General features: G+C 48.2%; 1 protein-coding gene across 4 annotated transcripts; it reads left to right on the forward strand.

Moving 5' to 3' along the window:
- Positions 1-1656: 1656 nt before the first annotated feature.
- On the forward strand, positions 1657-22688 carry Tert (telomerase reverse transcriptase). Of its 4 annotated transcripts, none has more exons than XM_028782722.1 (16): positions 1657-1945; positions 2048-3371; positions 8404-8599; positions 9665-9845; positions 10464-10643; positions 11327-11485; positions 13083-13184; positions 13914-13999; positions 15845-15958; positions 16234-16305; positions 16750-16938; positions 19092-19218; positions 19683-19744; positions 20829-20953; positions 21143-21280; positions 21746-22688. In XM_028782722.1, the coding sequence occupies exons 1-16, from the start codon at positions 1727-1729 to the stop codon at positions 21847-21849; spliced, it is 3378 nt and encodes a 1125-aa protein (XP_028638555.1). In that variant the 5' UTR covers positions 1657-1726; the 3' UTR covers positions 21850-22688. The 4 variants fall into 4 exon arrangements, 3 of the variants coding, with proteins under 3 accessions (XP_028638555.1, XP_028638556.1, XP_028638557.1); XM_028782724.1 differs by lacking the exon at positions 1657-1945 and having other exon boundaries at positions 2259-2335; positions 2845-3371; XM_028782723.1 differs by lacking the exon at positions 15845-15958.
- Positions 22689-23832: the final 1144 nt, after the last annotated feature.

The following is a 23832-nucleotide window of genomic DNA, read 5'->3' on the forward strand; positions in this document are numbered from 1 at the left end:
GTGTCCTCTCGTCTACCTCTTTCCCTGCAGAGTTCATAACCTCTACCACTGTCTGTCTCTGGGTTAGCTCCTGGGGTGCAGCCCCTCCTAAAAGAGTCTCTACCTGGCCTCATGTCTCTAAGAACAGCTTTCTAAAGCAGGCCTGTTGCAAGAAGTCTCTCTTTTACTGGTTTCCTCATGGACAACTTTCTGCTTCAGTTTTTTTCTAGTCTGTTTTTATTTGATTCTGACACTTGAACCCAGGACCTCATGTGTAGTCAGCAAGTGCCACCCTCTCCTCTCCTATTGTTTGTTTTTTGAGGCAGCGTCTCCCTTTGCTCAAGTGGACCTTAATCTCAGCATGTAGCTGGCCTGGTTTTGAATGCCTTCTCATCCTGCCTCTACATCCCAAGAGTCGGGATTACAAGTGTGCACCACCATGGCCAGCTATATTTTTATTTTTGAGACTGTTTTTTATGCTGGTTTCTTTGGGAAACTACACTAAGGTAGCTTCATTGTTGCATAAATTTCTCAGTTCAGGCCCATGTCTTCTAAGTAGCAGAACTAAGTAAATCTCAAACATACCCCTCGAAAAGACTGATGCCCACTAAACGGACTTCTAAAATAGCTCCTGTAATCCTGAGCATTTACAAGGCAGCAGACCTCCTATAAGGGAGTAAATACAAAAAAGCGCCTGTTCAAATGCTAGGTCGGTAGATAGAAGCAATTTCCTCAGAAAGCTGAAGGCACCAAAGGTTATATTTGTTAGCATTTCAGTATTTGCCAAATTCAGCTACTGTGGAGACTACAGATTCCCTATTTCCCAGAGATTCAAAATTCAACGGCCCCTCTCTAACTATGGTTCAGGGTCGTGTCACCACATTATGTCCCACCAACAACAACCCCCACCTCCTGGCCTCATGCGTGCAAGTACTATCACACCTGCCAGCCGAGGGAGACTGCCATCCTAAGGTTGAGGTCGCTGCTTTGGCTGTGTGCACACTCAAACGCCCTCACCCAGTGGTCCTGGCCTTGCTATGATGCGCGAGTTGTCATGATTCTCTGGACCCTGGGGGTGAAGGCCGCTGGGACAAAGAAAAGCTAACGCAGGGCTTTACCTAGCCTCTTTCCTTTGGTGGCGGGTGTTAACGGAACATATTTGGGGTCTGAGCGTACGGTAGCACCACAATAAAGCCTTAAGAACCTGTACAGTAGAATTCCGACTGTAAGCATGTAGCATGGTTGGGAAGAACTGTGATTGTCACCACCCCATCCACTCACTGTCCGTATCGACCACAGCAGGCAGCAGCGGCCAGCTCAGGAACAGGCAAAGCCATAGGTCCCTTCGCCTACCTAATCTTCAATACGTCTCGCCCCAGTTTAGACCACCTGGGGGCCTCCAGCTCGGGGTGAAAAGGGATCTCGAGAAGCATTCTGTAGAGAGTAACCCTGCATGACTGCGTCTCCCTTTGTTACTCCTACACTTCCGGCAACCACTGAACTTGGCTGGGGAACACACGTGGTCAATAGTCCCCAGATGTGGGACCATCAACGGAAAAGTGATACAGCTGCGAGCCCGCCCCTTCCGCTATAACGCCTGGTCCGCCTGGATCCCGCCTCTTCCTCCGTTCCGGGGTTTATCTTTTTCCGCCAGGGCTCTCAATGGCCGGGATCCTGGCTATTTTCTAATCACTCCCCTGCATCTTGGTTCCCGCACGTGGGAGGCCCATCCCAACCCGCGGGCACGATGACCCGCGCTCCTCGTTGCCCAGCGGTGCGCTCTCTGCTGCGCAGCCGATACCGGGAGGTGTGGCCGCTGGCGACCTTTGTGCGGCGCCTGGGCCCTGAGGGCCGGCGGCTTTTGCAACCCGGGGACCCAAAGGTCTTCCGCACGTTGGTTGCCCAATGCCTAGTGTGCGTGCCCTGGGGCTCACAGCCTCCACCTACTGACCTTTCCTTCCACCAGGTGGGCATCCGGACGGGATTCCCATGGGTCGGGGGTGGAAAGCCGGGAGGATGAGGGATAGCGTGTCTAGCTCATGTGTCAAGACCCTCTTCTCCTTACCAGGTGTCATCCCTGAAAGAGCTGGTAGCCAGGGTTGTGCAGAGACTCTGCGAGCGCAACGAAAGGAACGTGCTGGCTTTTGGCTTTGCTCTACTTAACGGGGCCAGAGGAGGGCCTCCCATGGCCTTCACTACTAGTGTGCGTAGCTACTTGCCCAACACGGTTACCGAGACCCTGCGTGTCAGTGGTGCATGGATGCTGCTGTTGAGCCGAGTGGGCGACGACCTGCTGGTCTATCTGCTGGCGCACTGTGCACTCTACCTGCTGGTGCCCCCAAGCTGTGCCTATCAGGTGTGTGGGTCACCCCTGTATCAAATTTGTGCCACCAGGGATACCTGGCCCTCTGTGTCTGCTAGTTACAGACCCACTCGAGCTGTGGGCGGGAATTTCACTAACCTTGGGTCCGCACACCAGATCAAAAATAGTAGTCACCAGGAAGCACCGAAACCCCTGGCCTCGCCATCACGAGGTAAGAAGAGGCATCTGAGTCTCACCGGTACAAGTGCGCCTTCAGCTAAGAAGGCCAGATGTGATCCTACCCTGAGAGTGGAGGAGGGACCCCTTAAGCAGGTGGTACCAACCCCATCAGGCAAAACATGGGTGCCAAATCCTGCCGAGTCCCCCAAGGTGCCTACTGCAGAGAAAAATTTGTCTTCTAAAGGAAAGGCATCTGTCCTGAGTCTCTCTGAGTCGGTGTACTGTAAACACAAGGCCAGCCCCACATCCCTACTGTCACCACCACCCCAAAATGCCTTTCAGCTCAGGCCATTTACTGAGACCAGACATTTCCTTTACTCCAGGGGAGGTGGCCAAGAGGGGCTAAACCCTTCATTCCTACTCAACAACCTCCAGCCTAGCTTGACTGGGGCCAAGAGACTGGTAGAGATCATCTTTCTGGGCTCAAGGCCTAGGACATCAGGACCACTCTGCAGGACACACCGCCTACCGAGTCGATACTGGCAGATGCGGCCCCTATTCCAACAGCTGCTTGCGAACCACTCGGAGTGCCAATATGTCAGACTCCTCAGGTCGCATTGCAGGTTTCGAACGGCAAACCAACAGGTGACAGACGCCTTGAACACTGACCCACAGCACCTCATGAATTTGCTCCGCCTACACAGCAGTCCCTGGCAGGTTTATGGTTTTCTTCGGGCCTGTCTCCGAAAGGTGGTGCCTGCTGGTCTCTGGGGTACCAGGCACAATGAGCGCCGCTTCTTTAAGAATGTAAAGAAGTTCATCTCGTTGGGGAAGTATGCCAAGCTATCGCTGCAGGAACTGATGTGGAAGATGAAAGTAGAGGATTGCCTCTGGCTCCGCAGCAGCCCAGGTGAGCATGGCTGGTCTCCAGCTGAAAGCACCATCCAGACCTTAAGCACGATGACCCGCCCAGAAAAGGGAGACAATGGGTAGCAGTATCCCAGGTCCCCAGTGCTGTGGTGGCTTTATTCAGTCAATGGCTGGACGAGTTCCATCAGATGGTCTCTGACACCAAGCTCCCTGCAGCTCACCTTTTGAAAACTAAGATTATTGTCTAAGACTTGGGCAGGTTCTCAGTGCTGGGGACATCGTGGTGAACAGATAAGCAGACAGGGAGCATAGTGGATAGGAGTTCTGGCACAGTGCACCAGAAACGTTTGGAAACTCTGTTGTTTGCCGAAGAATGATACCCTAAACTCAAATAGTGTGCAGGAGCAAGGAGCGTTTTATTCTGCAGAAATCGAGTGGGGAGGGGAGTCTCTCATTCCAAGAGAGAAACCAAATGAGCTTGCAGTCTAAATTTAAAGGGGATTCTGGGGTAGGTGACCTTTTTATCCCATCTCTAGGGGCATTCCATTACTGGGGCATGGGACCTGGAAACTGTTACTGGGGAAGTCTGGAAACTTGCTGACCCATTGTCCTTCCTTTGGGCCAGGTGGCTGGGCAGCTTCTAATGACAGGATAATTTCTGACTAGCTGTCTAAAACCTGGGGTTTTTTTCTAGTAACTTACTTGCCTGGACTTGCTCAGTTCTTAGGCCTGGTCTCCTAGACTGCCAGTTTGAAGCCTATAAGGAATCAAGCCTGTCTCACTACTACAGGTTATCCATAATCCCCCTGTGGAACGGTGCCTCACTGTTAGCAATGGCAGGCCAACACGGGAACCCGTTGTCCTTGTGGGAAGTGGGGTGCCTGAGTTTCAGAGGTTCTTCTGGTTCTCCTTGTGTGTAGATGTGTGCTTACGCTGTAATGTTGCAGCTACTTGGTCCACAGAGGGTAGGGTGAACGGACGAGAGATAAATGAAAAGACTGTTTCCTACAGTCAGGATCCCTGTCCCATCACAGGTATGAGAAGGGACTGTGGAGTGGAGCCTGGTGTGTAAAAGGAGGACTGTTTGTGTTACTTGGGGAGGCTGCAGAGCCTGGACTCCCATTCCCTCCTTGCCTGGTTTTCTGAGTTTAATGTTGGGATTGGCCCACAGTAGTTACTACTTGGCTCCTTCTCTTTCAGCCAACCCTCCTGTTACAACCTGTGCATGTATGGAAGGGACCAAACTCCTATCCTGCTCTCCCTTCTCCCAAACTCCTAGGATATTAACAACTTATGGGGGAAAGATGGTAGAGCCATGTTTACCCACCATGGATGATCTTGGAAAGCTCTGAAGTAAGCCTTTAAAAGTACATGTCTGACAGGTATGGTGGCAGACACCTTTAATCCTAGCACTCAGAGGCAGAGGCAGGTGGATCTCTGAGTTCAGGGACAGCCTGGCCTACAAAGCGAGCCCAGGACAGCCCAGGGCTCTGCTACACAGAGAAACTCTGTCTCAAAAACAAACAAACAAAAAGCATACCTGCCTTGGAGGTGACTAGACACACTTTTAATCCTAGCACTCTGGTGGCAAAGGCAAGAGAATCTCTAAAGAGTTTGGGGCTAGCCTAGTCTACAGAGTGAATTCTAAGACAACCAGGGCTACACTCAGAAACCTTATCTTGAAACAGACAGAACCTCCTGACTCTCCAGCTGTAGCACAGAGCCTGCTTGGCCAATGCAAGTCATCCCACCTGCTGAACACTGACATCTCATTCCAGAGTCTCTCTGGCTCCCTTACCCACAGCTGTCAGTATTTGTTGCTCAGGGTTACTGAGACACTCCTGGAGGAAAAAAGAGATACTTTGCAGCCCCTCAGCATCCTGTCTCCTCAGACTAGTAGCAGCTCTCCTTATTCTGGACACAGGCTCCTTCCTGCTTATACTGGACTTTGCCAGATCCGACCAGTTTACATCCTATTTTATGATTGGCTTTCTAGACTTGTTTGAACACGTCTCTTTGCTGCTCTAAGAACCCCTTTGACCTTCAGTTTATCTGTGGAAACTTAAGCATGCTCTCTGTTAGTTTTCTTTAGAACTTTATTCCTGTCTCTTCAGGTTCATTCTGGCTCCCCACCACCACCACCCCAACATCATAGGTATTTGGTTACACATTTCCTTCTGGATACTACTGCCTTAGCTACACCTAGTGCTTCTGTATGTGGCCATTCTGATATCAGTTGATATATATATATATCCATACCAAAAAACAGATAGAAGATAGACAGATAGATAGATAGATATTCTAGAAATTTTTTAATTCCAAGTGTGTGAAATATTTTGAATTTCCCTTTGAAATTGATTCTGAATTCTGTGTAGTAGTCTGTAATACCAATTATTTAAAGGTACTGGAAACTTGCACGTCTACACAGGCAGTTTTCCTAAATATTCTGCTGTATTTCTGAATCCTGAAATTTTTGTGTCCACTATGTCAAGTATATACAGGAAAAGTCCACATCCCCTCCGGTCATGAAGTAGGGAGAGGGCTACCTTCGTTTCTCACTGGACAGCCGGGCTTATTGCTTCTTACTCTGGTGATGACATGCAACGTTGTTAAGTGTGTGTACTAGTTACAAATTTTTATTTATTTTATGTTTATTTATTTGAGACAAGGTCTTACTATTCAGTCCTAACTCTCCTGTGACTTGTTTATAGACAAGGCTGACCTTGAACTCACTGAGATCTGGCTGCCCCTGCCTCCCGGAGTGCTTGGATTAAAGGTGTGAGCCACCACACCCAGCTGGAATTTTTATCTTTCTGATAGAGAGAATCTTTGATCACCAGGATACTAATTACATCTCTAGTAATTTTTTGAATGTTTTTTGGATTGTTGTTGTTTTTTGGTTTTGTTTTTTTTGGGGGGGGTGTTTATTTGTTGTTTGTTTGTTTGTTTGTTTGTTTGTTTTTGAGACAGGTTCTCACTAAATTGCTCAGACTGCCCTCAAATTTGTAACCCTCTTTACTCTCAGCTTCTGGGGAAGCTGGGATTAAAGGTGTGTAAACCTGCAAGAGCTTCCCGTCTACTCAAACTGACTGAACCAAGCTTGCTTTGCTATTTCCCTGCCATGTCTTTTTTTTTTCCTTTAAGTTTTCCTTTTAAGATTTTCACATTCTTAGAATTTAGATGTGTCTTTTCACAGCATGCAGGTGAATTTTTTTTATATATTGTCTTGCCAGTTTGACAGTTGTCACTTAGCTGAGAAGCTTAGCTTCTCTCTCTCTCTCTCTCTCTCTCACTCTCACTCTCCTTCTCCCTCTCCCTCTCCCTCCTTCCCTTCTTTTCTCCCTCCCTAAGAATGTCTGAATGCACTGCTTCTGTTATTTCCAGTTTGCTTTCTATAGTTTTAAGTGTATGTGTTTTGCTTGCCTGTATACCTGCGCACCACTTGCATGCTTGGTAGCTACAGAAGCCGGAAGAGAGCTCGGATCTCCCTGAACTGGCGTTACAGATGTTTGAGAGCCGCCGTGTGGATGCTGGGAATGGAACCCCAGTCCTCTGAGAAAAGCAGCCAGTATCTTAACAGCTGAGCCATCTCTTTAGCTGGTTTGCCTCTTTACTCTTGCTGGGCCCATGGTGCCTTGCTATCTGAGTAACTGTAAAGTGCATTTCCTTGATGCGCTTGTTTTCATTCTGTCTTTACCTTCTAGCACTAAGAACTTATGTGCGCTGTTCTCTGTCAGCCGTCAACTGACATTTGAGCCTTAACGTACTTGGAACTCTGATCAGCTTCTCCACTAGCTCCTGTTCCTCTGCTGATTTAGGTCTGCCTTTGGCCTCTCTGTTCCCAAATTAAACATCATTCTTTTTTTTTTTTTTTTAAGGTCACCGCTTGTTTAGTTTTAACTGTCCACACCATTTTTTCCATACAGTGACTTATTTTTAATGATCATTTTATGCGTATGAATGTTTTGCCTGAATGTATGTATATACACTATGACAGGCCTGGCGCTGGAGCTGACCAGACTGGGACTAGAGTTCCAGGAGGTTGTGAGCTACCACCTGGACCTCTGCAACAGCAGCCAGTGTTCTTAACCACTGAGCCAGCTCTCCAGCCCTGTTTCCTTCTTTCTTTGTTTATTCTGTCTTCTAGCTTCCTTCTGGGATTCCCCTTCTCCTTCACAAGTTTCCTTCATGTTCATCATTGCTGGTAAACCCACATTTACCTGGATAAAGAGGCCCCTGTAGTATCTGGAAATACACAGAGTATATATATACAGCTGTTATGGTGCATGGAACTCACATACCCAGCATGGCAGTAAGAGCAGCCTGTTCTCTACTTTGTCCTAGACATCTCTGAACTGAACTGCTCAGTGGCAATGGGTGTATGTGGTCAGTGACCTGGTAGTATAGCACCAGCTCCCACTGAGGTTTCCTGTGAATGTGTGTGGAGGTCTGGGATTGATACCCGGTATCTTTTTTAATCACCTGGGGCTTGCTGATTCAGCCAGAGTCCATCTGTCTTAGCCACCGTTGTATTGGAATTACAGGCACATGTCACCACTCCTGGCTTTTAAACACCAGTCCTGACAATTGAACTCGATTTTCATGCCCCTCCAGCAAGCACTTTATCAACTGAGCCATGTCTCTATCCCCTATCTGAAGTTATAATTCACTTTAGAGTTGGTAGATGCTAGGGTTTGCTAAGTCAATCTAGCTCAAAAGAATCACAAGATAGTCGCAATGGTGCTAGGTCAGATTCAGAGATTGGTAGTGAATGGCTGCTACTGGGGGATGAAGGATGCCTCAAGAACATTTCTCTGTTAGTCGGCAGCATTTCCTCTGTAGTCAGTAGGCCTGCAGGATCCCCACCACAGACATGGCTTTGTTGGGGAACTTTAGTTTATAGCACAAAGGAAGCACACACACAAAGGTTTAACGAGTTTATTAATACATTTTATTAGAGCCCAGCATGTCCAGAACAACACCCTGTGGACTCATTTTGGGACCCATGGCTTCCATGCTGGACATTGTGAGTCTGAGTTGAGTCATGGACATTGAGTATCTGCTACTTTCAGGGAAGGACTGTGTCCCTGCTGCAGAGCACCGTCTGAGGGAGAGGATCCTGGCTATGTTCCTGTTCTGGCTGATGGACACATATGTGGTACAGCTGCTTAGGTCATTCTTTTACATCACAGAGACCACATTCCAGAAGAACAGGCTCTTCTTCTACCGTAAGAGTGTGTGGAGCAAGCTGCAGGGGATTGGAGTCAGGTACCACACAGCATCTCTCAGATGTCAGTGTCTCCTGTTTGCTTACACAGAGGCTCTGATGCCCACAGTGTGTGGCACCTGCTAGCCTGTGCATGGACCTTGAGGGCATGGACTCCCTGTAGCCATCGACTGAAGACCCTGCTTTCTTGTCTATGAAATCATAAGTTGGGTCTGTCCCATCTATAGGATCCCTACAGCAGGAGAGCTTTTTATCAAACAGGAGCAGAGCTGATGAACTCCACCTCATATTTACCCCTGAAGGAAGTGTCTCCTAAGTGGGAAACCACAAGGGTCCACCCTGAGAAGTGGTAGGGCTCTGAGTAGCTGAGGTTCTGTGAGCTGGAGTTTGCTTTCTCAGCAGAAGTAACAAAAGCCAAGCTGAGGGGACAGAGGAGCGGCTGGGCAAGGCTTGCAGAGAGCAGACTACCGTGTTAACTTTCTTTTTCTGTTTGTTTGTTGTTTGGGTTTTGTTTTTCTTTCAAGACAGCATTTCTTTGTATGGTCCTAGCTTTCCTGAAACTAGTTCCATAGACCGAGCTGGCTTCAAACTCACAAAGATCCACCTGCCTCTGTCTCCAGAGTGCTGGGATTAAAGGTGTGCACTGCCACCACCAGCTCCATGTTAGCTTTCTTGAGGACCAGCCTTAGCTGTGTATCACACATCACCCACCCATTGTGCTTGCAGGAATCCTTAGCAACTAGCACAGGACTTCCTGGGGGCAGGCAGGGACACTTCTTGCTTTCATACCTGTGTCTAAGCCAGTATATCCATAAGAGTCAGCAGATTGCTTCAAAAGTATCCTGGCCTGTGGGACCCCCAAGAAGGGAACACCAAGGGCAGACTATGGAACCAGATGTCCCAGGTGCCAACACAGGCTATGTGTCATGTACCCTGTCCAGACAGTTCTATGGGGTGTCTGGTTGATGTGGGTTGCTGTGGTCCTAGATGTAACCCCATAGCATGGTCGGGTGTCAAGTACTCCAAGTTCCCAATACTCTGAAGGGATGTATCTCATGAACTTCCTGCATGCTCATGTCGTAACTCCACAGTGCTCCCTATAACAGGCAACACCTTGAGAGAGTGCAGCTACGGGAGCTGTCACAAGAGGAGGTCAGGCAGTACCAGGACACCTGGCCAGCCATGCCCATCTGCAGACTGCGCTTCATCCCCAAGCCCAACGGTCTCCGGCCCATTGTGAACATGAGCTACAGCATGGGCACCAGAACTTTTGTCAAAAAGAAGCAGGTAACTGAACTTGGCCCCTGTACTGATCTATACTCTGACTTAAGTAAGGGCTCATGAAGTTCTGAGATAGACTAAGTAACTTGTTGTTCCTTAGTCTAAAAATTTGGCATATAGAAAGGTCTTAGAGATGGTCTCAAGAGCCAGAGGGCTTGGGACACAAGCCCTGGAGATCCCTCAGGGATCCTGCCAGGTAAGGTAGGTACTATATGTCCTCTATGCTAGGGGGCAAAGTAACCAGAGGGCAGCTGCCACCCGTCCCCACGTCTGGATGTCAGTAACAGCTCTGACCCTTACCAGTGCCTGTGTAGTCATTAGTAATGCTGCAGAGGACAACATGAAGCTATTGATGCCTCAGCTCAATTGGAGGACCTCTGTGAGTGAAGGTGAACTTGACTCTATCCCAGTGGGCATGTTTCTAGAAGGCAGTGCCCCTGGGGGTGGGTGAGAACAGGTTGAGGCAGGTTGGACGAGGGTCCCAAATACAATCAATTGACTTAGTGAGATAGGTCTTCTAAGACTCTGGCTCTGAGATATAGGAGTCTATTTTGAGAAATCAGGGTGGTCAGGGAGCAGTCTGCTAGGTCCTTTTCTAATGTGTCTTCTATGGTCCTGGCTCAGGCCCAGCATTTTAGCCAGCGTCTCAAGACTCTCTTCAGCATGCTCAACTATGAACGGACAAAACATCCTGACCTTATGGGGGCTTCTGTACTGGGTATGAATGACATTTACAGGACCTGGCGGACCTTCGTGCTGCGTGTGCGTGCTCTGGACCAGACACCCAAGATGTACTTTGTTAAGGTGATCATTTGGACTCCTGTCTTTCACATTTGCTCTCATGGTCTGGGCTTTAGGGATCTCCTTGGAGTAGCCAACACTGGGTGAACCTGTTGCAGCCCTGAGCTGGTGATTGGGAGTGTTGGCCTGCTACCCTGTATGGGCCAAAAATGTTATGGCCTCCAGTTCTCTCAGGATTAGGAAGACTTCATTTTTTTAAGAGGGGAGGGGTGATAACTAGCTCCCAGGACAGTCTTGAGCCTATATGGGTTCCCTGGGCAGTACATTCCAACCTCTCTGGGCTCTGCTCTGTAGGAGATCCCTTTGGATGCTGGGTCTTATTCAGAAAAGTAGCCAAGCCTAACTACCACCAGGGCTTGGATGCTTCAGTATCTATGTTAGCCAGGGGTCCTTGTAGGCCTTGAAGTTCTTCAAGGATAATGTAGGCTTTCCTTGTCCTAGGGCCTTAATCTAGAACAATGGGATAGAGAGAGGACTATAGGCCTACTATACCCCAGGGTCCTTTGTCTGGAACAGGAAATTTGTGGGATGGGAATGTGCAGTACTATAGTAGAGAAGCATGGGGTATCCTCCTGCATCTCTCTATCTCCTGCAGGTTTGCTATGGGCATTTTGGAACCCAGGCACCAAGGACAGAGCCAGCAGGACACCTGACCCTGCTTAGTAGTACTTACATATATTCTACAGGCGGACGTGACTGGGGCATATGATACCATCCCTCAGGACAAGCTCTTGGAAGTTGTTGCCAATATGATCAGGCACTCAGAGAGCATGTACTGTAGCCGCCAGTATGCAGTGGTCCGGAGAGATAGCCAAGGCCAAGTACACAAGTCCTTTAGGAGACAGGTAAGACCATAGTGGACTCTTGTCAGCACTGTGAGCATGTTAGTGGCACAGGCCTGTTCACATCATGAATATCTAGTATCTCTCAGTGACACAGGTGTGGCTGTGATAGGTCCACATTTGTGGCATGTCCATGGTGGCACGGGTGTCCATGGTGCCAGGGATCATTTGCCTGACCCTGCCTGCCTCCATCTTTGCAAACTCCCAATGGAGCTTCCCTTTCCAGGAGATACCTGCCACTATCCTCCCTCAGTCTCTACGGCAACTTAAGATCTATGCATCCAATGGCCTCTTCAGTAAGCGGGTGGGGTCTGCAGGTTTAAAGGTGGCAGAGTTTGCACTTAGGCCTGGGAGAGGCACAAAGTGACTTTGCTTCTCCCTGAGGTAGGACATACAAGGCTCATAGGCAAACCTTATACATGTGTGACTATGTTCAGTGGCCATATGCCTTCTGTGCCGTATCCATAATCACTACACCCAGGAGATCCCTTCCCTGCTTGAACTAGAGCATCCACCATGAGCCTGTGGAGAAGCTAGAAGACAACATGGCAGGAGTTAGTTTTCTCCATCTACCATGTGGATTCTGGGAATTGAACTAAGTCATTAGGCTTGGCCATGGATGTCTTTACTTGTTGAGCCTTTGATGCTTCCAGCCCCAGGTAAACAGCTGAAGTTACATGTTTCTCTCTAAGAGCCCTCTGTAGTGCCGTGCACATTCTGGCACGTTGCCAGCTCACTATCATCCTGGTCAAAGTCTTCACTTATCTATTATAATTTATGACAACCTCTTGGTTATTTAAAAGCATGCTACTTAGTTATTTTGAAAGTGCAGGCATTTTCTGTATATCTTGCTTCTCTTTTCTAGGTTAATTCTTGTACTTTAACTACTCTGGGTGACTTGACGTCTGACACGACAGCAATGCCACACGGCACATGGGATTTTTGTTCATTTTGTGCTATCACGTGTTAATGGCACATACGTTTCATTACGATAGCTTCATAAGTGTGTATAATGCATTTTGACCATATTCACACATGCATGGGAGATTTTAAAGTTCAAGGCCAATGTGCGATCTCAACCTATGAGAGAATGAAGCAGAAGGATTATAAGTTCGAGGACAGCCAGGGCCACTTAGAGACTGCAGTGTTCACCTCCGGATGCCTCTTACCTGGCATGCTTGGGCTTGTTCCCATGAGGTATCAGTAGATGGTGCTGTATTCCTTCTGGTGATATCCTGTCTTGCAGACACACAGGTCTTGGTGACCACTTTGATAAAATGTCAGGCCTCCTAGAGAGTCTGTTGCAGGAGATGAAGGAGGCATTTCTTCCCTACCCCTGTCAGCTCTTTCTCCTGGCCACACTTTGTCTCTGTGGAGAAATCAGGGTGCTGCTTGTGTTGCCTGGTATGAGGGAAGCTGACTGTGGTGAAGGCTGCTATTTCTGTGGTGCCTCCTGGTGGGGTGCTGGAGTCTCTCTTTCCCACACAAGACTGCAATGGAGTGGTCCCACGTTGTTCTGTAGTTGGGCTGTGCCTGTCCTGGCCAGAAAACCATGTGTCCCTCTGGTTCTTCTCAAGTATTCACCTCTTCTTTGCTACAGGTCTCTACCCTCTCCGACTTCCAGCCATACATGAGCCAGTTCGTGATGCATCTGCAGGACTCAGATGCCAGTGCACTGAGGAACTCCGTTGTCATCGAGCAGGTCCTCAGGCTTCCTGTTAATGGGCCACACCTGGGGGAAGCGTTCCACCTTTACTTGGCTGTTTGCTTCAGTGTAGGAATGTGACCAACATGCTCCTTAGTAGTGGGCACCATGAACAAGGGTAGCAGGACTGGTAGCAGTCCTCATGACCTAACCAGAACCCTCCAACTTAGGGATGCTAAGAGTTACTTTGAAGTGCCCTTTCTACCCTCTTGTCTCCCATACCCCAGCTGTTCCATGAGTGAACTGGTAAAAATATCTTCTTCAGTTTTGATCTCACGATCATCAGACAGTTCACCTGCTCTTGGAGGACAAGTTGGACTTGATCTGTGGTCCCCATCTTGGCTCGTTATATCAGAAGCTGTTTCCATAAGCCACATACATCTCCCACACAAGTCAGTGGTTCTACAGAACCTTCTTTGATACATATCCTACCTTTGGGGCAGCCATGCTCACTGAGACCTTTGGACGATTGTCTTTTGGCTCATCGGGGTACTGTGAGCTGTAAGGTCCCAGACCTAGTGCTGTGGGAACAGAAAAGGTTACATCACTGCTTTGTAAGTTATGTACCCTGTCACCTTGAGTCAAATTCAACCTAGCCATTCAGTGACACTTGACCCTGGCTTCACCCCAACTTTATCATAAACACTTGGGCTTAAATGCGCATCTGGTGGAAGCCCGGTGCAACATTCAGCATCCTCACGCTAGTCTGTCTACATGCTTTTCTAGAGCATCTCTATGAATGAGACCAGCAGCGGCCTGCTTGACTTCTTCCTGCACTTCGTGCGTCACAGTGTCATGAAGATTGGTGGCAGGTGGGCACAGGCATGGGGCAAGTGGGCAAGAGAGGCAAGACAGGCAGGTAGAGGCTATCCTAGCTGCTGAGCAAGGTGCCTGCTGACTGGCTACAGCACTTAGAACTCTGAGTGGCTGCCTCCTCCTCTTCCTTCCTCCCTGCACCTCTTTATAGAATATTCTTGCCCTTTTGCTGCTGGCTTTTGAGTGCAAATATGTATCAAAGAAGGTTCTGTAGAACCACTGACTTGTGTGAGCGATGTATGTGGCTTATGGAAACACAGCCCATAAACACAGAGCTGCCTACCCATGAGGCCTTAGGAGCCCCTGGAGAAACATGGCTCCAGTGAAGTTAATGATTCTGTGTGCCTCGAGCTCATGTTGCCACTTTGTCAGAGCGGCACCACACCTGTGCAGCCAGGCATGGGGCACATGGAGCACCGAGGAAGAGAATACAGTGCCCGTGGCTGAATCCGCCCAAGACTACCATGAGTTACGGGCCAGACCAGGCATTCTTTTTTTCTTTTTTTTTTTCCCCCACAATTCGGCTTTATTCCAGAGGCACAGGATGGTTTGACGTGTGTAAGTCTATAAACAGATATATTGACACAAATGCTCCTAAAGATAAAAACCACACAATCGTCTCAATAGATGCAGTAAAGGCTTCTGACAACAGAACGCAGAGGCTCTGTAACTTAACATTTACAAAATATGGAACACACTGTAAAACAATTAAGCTTATAACTCATTTTCAAGGAGATAAAAAAAATCACAGGTACTCTTTAAAAAGCACTGCTGTGGTGAAGAGAGCCCAGACTGGCTCTGGGCTGAAGCTGCCTACCAGCCTGCAAAGACCTGTTTTGTGAGTCTGGATCAGATGTGAGGTTGAGTGCTTGAGCATTTGGTTGGGCCCTCTGTACCCAGAATCCCCACCTGGAGACTGGTACAACGGTCTTGGCTCCTTTTTGCTGAGCTGGTAGGAACCCACAATGAGCACCAATACAGAACAGAATTCCAAGGTTATTAGAGATGAGGTCAGGCAGGACAAGGAGTATCTGGTTATCTAAAGTCACAATATATTTTAGGATATAATTGGAGATGTTAGATGAGCATGCTGGGACACCACAAGCTACAAGTGTACAAACTGAGTGTATTTTCACAAACACAGCCAAGGAGGCTCCTGAGTCCTGATAGCACTGAGCACAGATTTATGAGTCTATGTCTGTGTGGTAGGAAACTTAACCTACCCCTCCTGTGGTTCAGTTTGGTACACTTAAAAGTCAGATCCATGTGCACGGTGTCTTGGAGCTTCCTGGTGGTTACTCTAGTGTAGAGGATCTGAGTAAATGTGAGGGGTGCCTCCCTGGGTGACCTTCTTGTCCTGACCGTCTGATGACACCCAGCCCTGCCAGCACCTGCATGTCTGCACCTGAATGTATGTTTGGTTCTATTGTGTTCTCTGAGAAGGCGCTAACTTTTTCACACGGCTGCCACCAAGAATGTTCCTTTGCTAATGATCTGTTGTGAATTGTCCCCAGATAAATATTCAGTTCAGGGGGCTCATTGCTTGTTAGTCTTGTTTAAATTTTAGAAAAGGTATGGAGTCAGTAGACAGGGATGTGGTCCACACCACCCCAGGTTGTATCGAGAGAGGGGAGTGGAAGAGATAAGGGCGGTACTTAATTTGTTATCCTCTTAGGTCTTAGCAACTGACAGTGGTAGATACCACTGTTTGTATATGTGACCTGTGAGCATGTTCACTGAATGGCATCTGTTTTTTCATGCATACATGGGGAGGAATGTCAGACACAAGTGTGAAACCCACCGTGACTACTGCTTCTGACCATAACCGTCACCACTACCAGGTACTATGTGCAATGCCAGGGCATCCCCCAGGGTTCCATCCTGTCCACCCTGCTCTGCAGTCTGTGTTTCGGAGATATGGAGAACAAGCTGTTTGCCGAGGTGCAGCAGGATGGGTAAATGTTTCTTCATTTTACTGCTCCCAGGGGCTGGGTCACTGAGTAGGTGTCATAGCTGGTTTATGTTCCAGACACGAAGGCCATTGCCTTCACTTCATGAAAAGCTGTGAAGCATCCCAGAACCATTTCTGTTAGGATAGTAAAACTGTCATTCTCTTCTTTTGAAGAATCACTTCATTTTGTCTATGTGCATTCCTATACTTAAAGTGTTACAGGTTGCCTCACTTAAAGGTGGATGTTCTGTGAGACCTCTTGATGTGTCTTCTCTTTAGGTTGCTTTTACGTTTTGTTGATGACTTTCTGTTGGTGACACCTCACCTGGCCCAGGCGAAAGCCTTCCTCAGGTAAGGACCATCATGCCTGGGTTTCTGCTGTATGATCAAGATATATGGGGTGGTCTATCCATAGGCAAGCAGTCTATTGTTTAGCATTTGCTGATTGGGGAAGCAATGCACATCCACAAGTATCTCAAAGTAGCTACAAGAAAATAGGCTTTGGGGGTCACAGGAAGAGGATTCTTTGCTACACGGATGCTAAGATATGACCCATAGATGCTAAGTGAAACTTTCCACTTGTCTGAGGCTTGACCAGATGGCCTTATTGCTTCATTGCTTACACAGAAGACAGGAGCTAGGCTACAGTCCAGAGCAAGACTGTCTGGTGTTCCATCAGGGTACCCACAAGCATCTCTCTCTGCTCTTTCTGGTCCTGGAACACCTCTGAGAACTTCTGTGGCATGTGCTGCATGCCTCCAGGCTCCCATAACCAATGTTCCTTCTCTCGTTCAGCACCCTAGTCTATGGCGTTCCCGAGTACGGCTGCACGATCAACTTGCAGAAGACAGTGGTGAACTTCCCTGTGGAGACGGGTGCCCTGGATGGTGCAGTTCCACACCAGCTACCTGCTCACTGCCTGTTTCCCTGGTGTGGCTTGCTGCTGGACACTCAGACTTTGGAGGTATTCTGTGACTACTCAGGGTAAGCACACTGAGGAGCCATGAGGTCATAGGAACAGATGGTGCTCTGGGTACTACATTCCATTTGTGTAGACACAAGTGACCATGAGGCCTTACGTGAGAGAGTCCAAAAGTGTCCCTTTCTTCATGGAGATGAGCATGGGCAAATAAGAACATCTTCAGCCTTGTCCCAAGTCTCCTGCAGACCATGGAGTTAAGGTGCTCCTCTGTATGAAGTATAAGGGGCTTGGAGGGGATAGGAGTTGGTCTCCATCTACCTGGAGCTCACAGCCCAGATTTTGGCTCAATGTAGATATGAGAGATTTGAGATAGACACCAGCAAAAAGAGCTGGACCATTTCTTTTTATGAGTGAAAAGTATGAAAATTCTGACATTACAGTACGAGACTGATAATCCGCCATGTTGACAGCTGTCTGTTCTGAGCTCAGATCCTAACTCCCCGTCTCCATTGTGCTCTTTGGAGGGTTACATTGTAAGGGAAGAGTTGAGTGCAGACAAGCCATCTGTACAGTGCCCTCATAGGCCTGGGCATCTCAGACTCTCTGCCTTTGCATGCTGAGTTGGTCCAGTCCCTGGGATTCAGCTCAGACTTCTTGACTTCACCCTTTGCCTCTCAGACCCACTTTTGCTGCCCCAGCCCCTGGGACGCTTCGGTGTCATGGAGTCATGGGTAAATCAAAGAAGAATTTCCCCTTGTGAACATACTGCTAGAGCCGGAAAACAACACACCCTTATAGGAAGCCAGGCTGGCCCTGGACAGGGTCCATTAGAGACCATATGTGGACCAGTAGGTCCCTGCTTCCAGAGTCCATATTAAGAGTGACTGTGAGAGGCTGGGTGGTGGTGCACGCCTTTAATCCCAGCACCTGGGAGGCAGAGGCAGGTGGATTTCTGAGTTCGAGGCCAGTCTGGTCTACAGAGTGAGTTCCAGGACAGCCAGGACTACACAGAGAAACCCTGTCTCGAAAAACAAAAAAACAAAAAAAAAACAAAACAAAACAAAAAAAAAGTGACTGTGAGATAGGCTGGTGAGATGGCTCAGCGGTTAAGAGTACTGACTGCTCTTCTAGAGGTCATGAATCCCAGCAACCACATGGTGGCTCACAACCATCTGCAATGAAATCTGATGCCCTCATATGGGTATCTGAAGACAGCTACAGTGTACTTACATATAATAAATAAATAAATAAATAAATAAATAAATAAATAAATAAATATCAAAAAAAAAAAAAGAGTGATTGTGAGCTCGCCCTCTGAGGCTTCGGTGTGGATGCATCAGCTGAGCTCAGTATCCTTCTGCCTGAGCCAGGGACAGTGTGTCTGGAGATCAACCAGAGTGACTAGCAACACCCTAAAGGGAAAGCATCTGTGATAGGAATTCCTTCTCCCCAAACCACAGCTTACATACAAAGTGCGATGACAGCTGACAGAACACGGTGAAGTGTCAGTGGAGCAGGACACCTCTTCCTCTGGCCTCCACCCACACACACAGGCATGCACTCACACACGTATAAAAATAAGAAACCTGACAGAGGTAACTGCACCTGTCACTTGTATTCGTCTTTGAGGATGTAAAGTCATTGGACGACAGGAAGGCACCACCCTTAACCGTGTCCTGCACACGTCCCATCTGTCGTCCCAAGGTGACCAAAATGCATCCTGTAGTCTGCAGGTGGTTCGACACCACTGTAGCATCCCCTTACTGTTTGCTGTCATCAAGATCTGGCTGAAGAGAATCTCTGCTCCAAACACAGCCCTGTGCTGGGAAGGTGCTCTGTTGTGTGTGTAGTTGTTGTGTGTGTGGTTGCAGCCACTTAAAGAACCACAGGGTTGTAACTTCCTCTAAGATTCACAGTTCTTTTCTGAACTGAATTTTTCACAGCTCTTATTTGTCACCAGTGAGCAAAGATGTCTGGCAATCCCAAACCCCCATAAAATGGGGGTTCACCACATCTGATTGGGTTTGACAGTCCAGGGCTTCTGGTGGTGCTGTAAGCAAGTCCCAAGAGCTGGAATGGGTTCCACGTGTGAAGGTCCAACCCCATCTAAGCCTGCAGTGTGTTGGCAGAGAGGGATGAGAGGTGAAAGGGCACTGGTGTTGGTCTCTCAGGAGGAGCCAGTGTGGGAATCACACAGGATACCTTTGTGCTGCAGTTACGCCCGGACCTCAATTAAGATGAGTCTCACCTTCCAGAGTGTCTTCAAGGCTGGGAAGACCATGCGGTACAAGCTCTTGTCAGTCTTGCGGTTGAAGTGTCACGGTCTGTTTCTAGACTTGCAGGTGAGCAAACGGGCAGTCACCTCATCTGTTGGATCTTAGTATAGGTCCTGTTCTGTGTATGTGGGACATGTTCATGGGTATGCATGTGTGTGTACAGGTGCAAGCCGTGTATGTGGGGAACATGTATAAGGTGGACGTGAACTGAGGACCCCTGAGCTTCTACCCTGCTCATCCTCATCACTTTCCAATACTGACATCTGCTCCCACAGGGAGAGAGGTTCCCTGGATCCTGAGCTTGGCTTTGGACTCTTACACCATGGCTGTTGGGTCTCTGTTCAGAAGGGGCCACTGTGGTGGGCTTTGGCCTCAGCTCTCTCCTGCTTCCTCCCTTCTGCTTCCTCCCAGTGGGGGCCTGGCTTGATTTTTTGGGTTTTTCCCACAAGTGGCTTTCTTATCCTACTTGAAAGTGTTCATTTGTGATCTCAGGGACATTGTTGATGGTTCTCTTTCTCTTGGGACTCCAGGTGAACAGCCTCCAGACAGTCTGCATCAATTTATACAAGATCTTCCTGCTTCAGGCCTACAGGTGAGTCATGAGCTGTGACACCACTAGAGGGCGGCACAGGCTAGAAATGCCAGCCATGCTGTCTACTGGGCCTCTCAAGCTCCAGGGAGAGCTGCTATTTGTTCCCCCTGATTGGGTGGCATGCCGAAATGCGGTCAGGAAAAAGAAGCATTTAGTTGAGTCTCCGTACAATCCCATATCTGTAAGGTAAGAACTACTTCTGCTCTCCCTGTGCTGGGAGCACATGTAACCTTATGTGCTGACGAGAGCCTGTGGTCTTAAGACAGCAGGAGATGTTGGCATACGGAGACCCCCCCAAGAAAGCACCTCAGAAGGAATAAGATGGGAAAGTGAAGCAGGGGGACTCAGAGCCCCAGAAAGCAGAGAAGCCAGTCTTGCACCAGAAGATACAATATGCACCCAGTTGAAAGCAGCTTGGACATCATGGTGCCCTACACATTGGCTTGTGCCTCTGGAACATTCTTGTCCTTGATAGTCTGCAACTTAAGTCAGGTGCATTAGGCCAGACCCATGTCATTCATTCATTCATTCATTCATTCCACAGTCACTACTCTACATGACCATAGGTACACAGCATACATAGGCCCTTTCATCTGAGGTTTCCTGTAGGGGTGGGATTGGTTTCCCTTGACTCATGAAAGGAGAGCTACACTGCAGAGCTGTAGCAGAGGGCACCATTCTGCAGGGAGTTAGTCACACCAACCACAGGTCAGATTTATGCCACTGTGGATCTGGCTGCCTCTTACGTAACCTCCCTGGTCACTGGGGCTGGGTGTGGGGAAGAGCTTGAAGACAACAGTTTCAGTGTCAGGCAGTCTAGCCTTGATGTGATATGATATAACAGGTGCACAGGGCACCTGGGAAGGGACTAGTTACATGGAATGAAGACATGTGCACATACACACACATATGCTTGTGTGTTCACTTGTAGTTGTGAGTTCATTTGTACATGCAGTTATATGATGTGGTGCACATAGATCTCTGTATATAATTCACATGTATGCACAGACAAGAGCTTACGCTTGTATATATACATGTGCACACTTACCGGGGCCTCTTCCCCTCTGCTGTGGCTCCCACCCAGGTTCCACGCGTGTGTGATTCAGCTTCCCTTTGACCAGAGTGTTAGGAAAAACCTTGCATTCTTTCTGGACATCATCTCCAACCAAGCATCCTGCTGCTACGCCATCCTGAAGGTCAAGAATCCAGGTGTGTAGATGGCCGAGAGCCAGCATTCTCTTAGAAGGGGTGGGCATCATACACTTACTCAGGAGTTAGTGTAACCAACCATCCTTCCTGGGCCTCAACCCTAGCAGGTCAGGGGGTTGTCGAGAGCTCCTTGGAGGTCATGAGGGTCTGTGGCTAGCTGGGTTCTTCAGCCTCGGTCTGATCCCCCAGGAATGAAATTAAAGGCCAAGGGTGCCTCTGGCTCCTTTCCTCCTGAAGCTGCCCGTTGGCTCTGCTACCGAGCCTTCCTAATCAAGCTGGCTGTTCATTCTGTCATCTACAAGTGTCTCCTGGGACCTCTTAGGACAGGTGAGTGAGGTCCCCTGTCCTCAAACAGTGAGTGCCTAGGTGAACCCAAAGTTAGACTGTAGATGCCACACCCATCTCCTGTGGAGGGGTCCGCTCACAGCTTCCTTCTCTTCCTTCCTGCTCCCTCTGTTCTGACTGTGCCTCTTAGTTCAGAAGATGCCCATGGAGTGACACATTTCACTCTCAGGAACCTTCTGATCCCTGCCTGGTCCCCTCATACCTCTGCTTGGCTGCTTTTTAGATGCAGGGAGTTGGGGGTGGTCCTCAGGTTCCTGTCTGGCTTCTGTTTCTGGATTGTCAAGCTTGAGGTCCTTGTGTGCCCACTGTGGTGGTTGTGGTGGTGGTGTGTTCCTGGGTGGGACGCCTGCTTACGCCTGGCTTACACATGGCCAGGACTTGACCTAGGCAGGCTAAGGAACTATCTCACCCCTTTGGAATGAAAGTTGAATACATCTTCTGTTGCAGCCCAAAAACAGCTGTGCCGGAAGCTCCCAGGGGCGACAATGACCATCCTTAAGGCTGCAGCTGACCCAGCCCTAAGCACAGACTTTCAGACCATTTTGGATTAACCCTGTCCCCTTCAGCTGGATGACCATGGGCACTGTCGCCTCAGCACTCCTGGATCTGTGTCACAAGAGGAACTGACCTATTGTGAGGCTAGGTCATCCTCCAAACTTCTGTGTCATGGGTGGTAGTATGGGAGTTTGTCCCAGTGCTTTGTTTCCTGTAATGGGCTTGATTTCTTTCCTGGTACCCTCAGGGAGGCAGATCCCATCCCTTTTAGTGGCAGGGATCCACTAACACCAGCACAAAGAGCACATGGGCACTAGCACCCAGTGCACATGGGCACTGGGACAATGGACAGATGTGAGATTCCTGGGCTCTGGAGTCTTTTCACACCTAACCATGGAGCCTTTCCCAGTACATCGGAGTATCTCCAAGATGAGACAGGACATTGAGCCAGTGATCTAAATTATAGCCTGAATATACTCTGAATTCAGGTGACTGACTGCCTTAGCTACTTTTCTACTGCTGTGATAAAACACCAAGCCAACTTCTAAAAGCAGGATTTTTCTACTGGAGCAGTAGCTGAGAGTTTGCATCTTGATCCATAAGCACAAGTCAGAGAAATAGTTATCTGAGGAGTCTTTTTTTTTTTTTAAACTTTAATTTTCAGTGGTAGTTTCACAAGTTAGGAAAGGTGGAGGTTGAAATCCAACAGGTCACAGTGAGATCCACAAGGATCACACTGGGGATATTCCATGACTTCTCTGAAGCTAAGATTCCTTGGCAGCATTTGACAGTAACCATGGTGGGTATCTACTGAGATCACTGTGAGAATAAAATAGGGTGAGGTGTATTTGTACTGAACTGGAAAGCCACTCGCAAATAAAGAGTAAATCATGGAGTTGCTTCCTGTCGTCATACTAATTTGAACTGTCACTCAAAAGGACTTCTACTTATATGTTTTCTGATTCCTGCTCCCCAATCTCCACGTCATAGATCTTATAACTCACTATAACAGTGTCATTCATAATTCATTGTGTAGATTAGGCTGGCCTCAAACTCACCTGGATCCACCTGTCTCTGCCTCCCCAGATCTGGGATTAAAGGTGTGTCCCAGCCAATATTGTTCCCTAGCCTGCTTCCTGAATTACTAACTATTGGTTCCACATTATTCACTCTTCAGCACCAAGCCCCATTCAAACAGCCGGCCCATATCTTTTGCATAAACTAATTTTAACCCCACTCTAACCTGATTCCTTCCTCAAGTTTTATGTCTCCCATCTTTGAACCATTCCCTTTACTGAGCCCACACAATAGAAGTCTTAACTCCTTCCTTTTGCTTTGCCTTTCCTTCCTTCCTTCTTTCCTTCCTTCCTTTCCTTTCTCATTTTTACCCTTTTATTAAAAATAACTCTTATTCTCATACAATATATCCTGATTACAGTCTCCCTTCCACTCCTCCCAGTTTGTCCCCACCTCCCCTCTCCTCCAGATCCACTCCCTTTCTGTCTCATCAGTAAAGAACAGGCTTCTAAGAGATAACATCCGAACATGACAAAATAAAATATAAGATAAAACAAAACCATCACATGAAGGCTGGACAGGGCAATGCAACAGAAGGGAAAGAGCCCCAAGAGTAGGCACAAGAATCAGAGACCCACTAAGCTGAAACCTATATTATCTATGGAGAGGACCTGGTGAAGATCTGTGTTGGCCCTGTGCAGTCTTTGTGGGTTCATATGAGCTGTTCTTAGCTGATTCAAACGGCCCTGTTCTGGTGTCCTCCATTCCCTTTGGCTCTTAACACTCTGCCTCCCCTTCCTTTGGGCTTCCCTGAGTTCTTAGGGGAGGGAAATAAAGAAGTTTTGCCCTAGTTCTCTGAGTTATCTAGTCTCTGGTTCTTGGTGACCCAGGCAGTGTTGGGTATGGAGTGAGCCTTAAGTCAAATCAGACATTGGTTGGCTACTCCTGTAAGTTTTTGTGCCACCATTGCCCTAGCATGTATTATGGGTAGAACAGATTGTAGATCAAAGGTTTTGTGGCTG

Source organism: Grammomys surdaster, unplaced genomic scaffold, assembly GCF_004785775.1.
Source record: "Grammomys surdaster isolate TR1022 unplaced genomic scaffold, NIH_TR_1.0 843, whole genome shotgun sequence".
Classification (NCBI taxonomy): domain Eukaryota; kingdom Metazoa; phylum Chordata; class Mammalia; order Rodentia; family Muridae; genus Grammomys; species Grammomys surdaster.

Excerpts from the sequence above, each read along its gene's own strand:
- Tert (XM_028782722.1), top strand. The coding sequence starts at position 1,727 with ATGACCCGCGCTCCTCGTTGCCCAGCGGTGCGCTCTCTGCTGCGCAGC. Across the intron at positions 1,946-2,047 it reads CTGACCTTTCCTTCCACCAG|GTGTCATCCCTGAAAGAGCT; the intron begins GTGGGCATCCGG and ends TCTCCTTACCAG. Across the intron at positions 21,281-21,745 it reads CCTGGGACCTCTTAGGACAG|CCCAAAAACAGCTGTGCCGG; the intron begins GTGAGTGAGGTC and ends CTTCTGTTGCAG.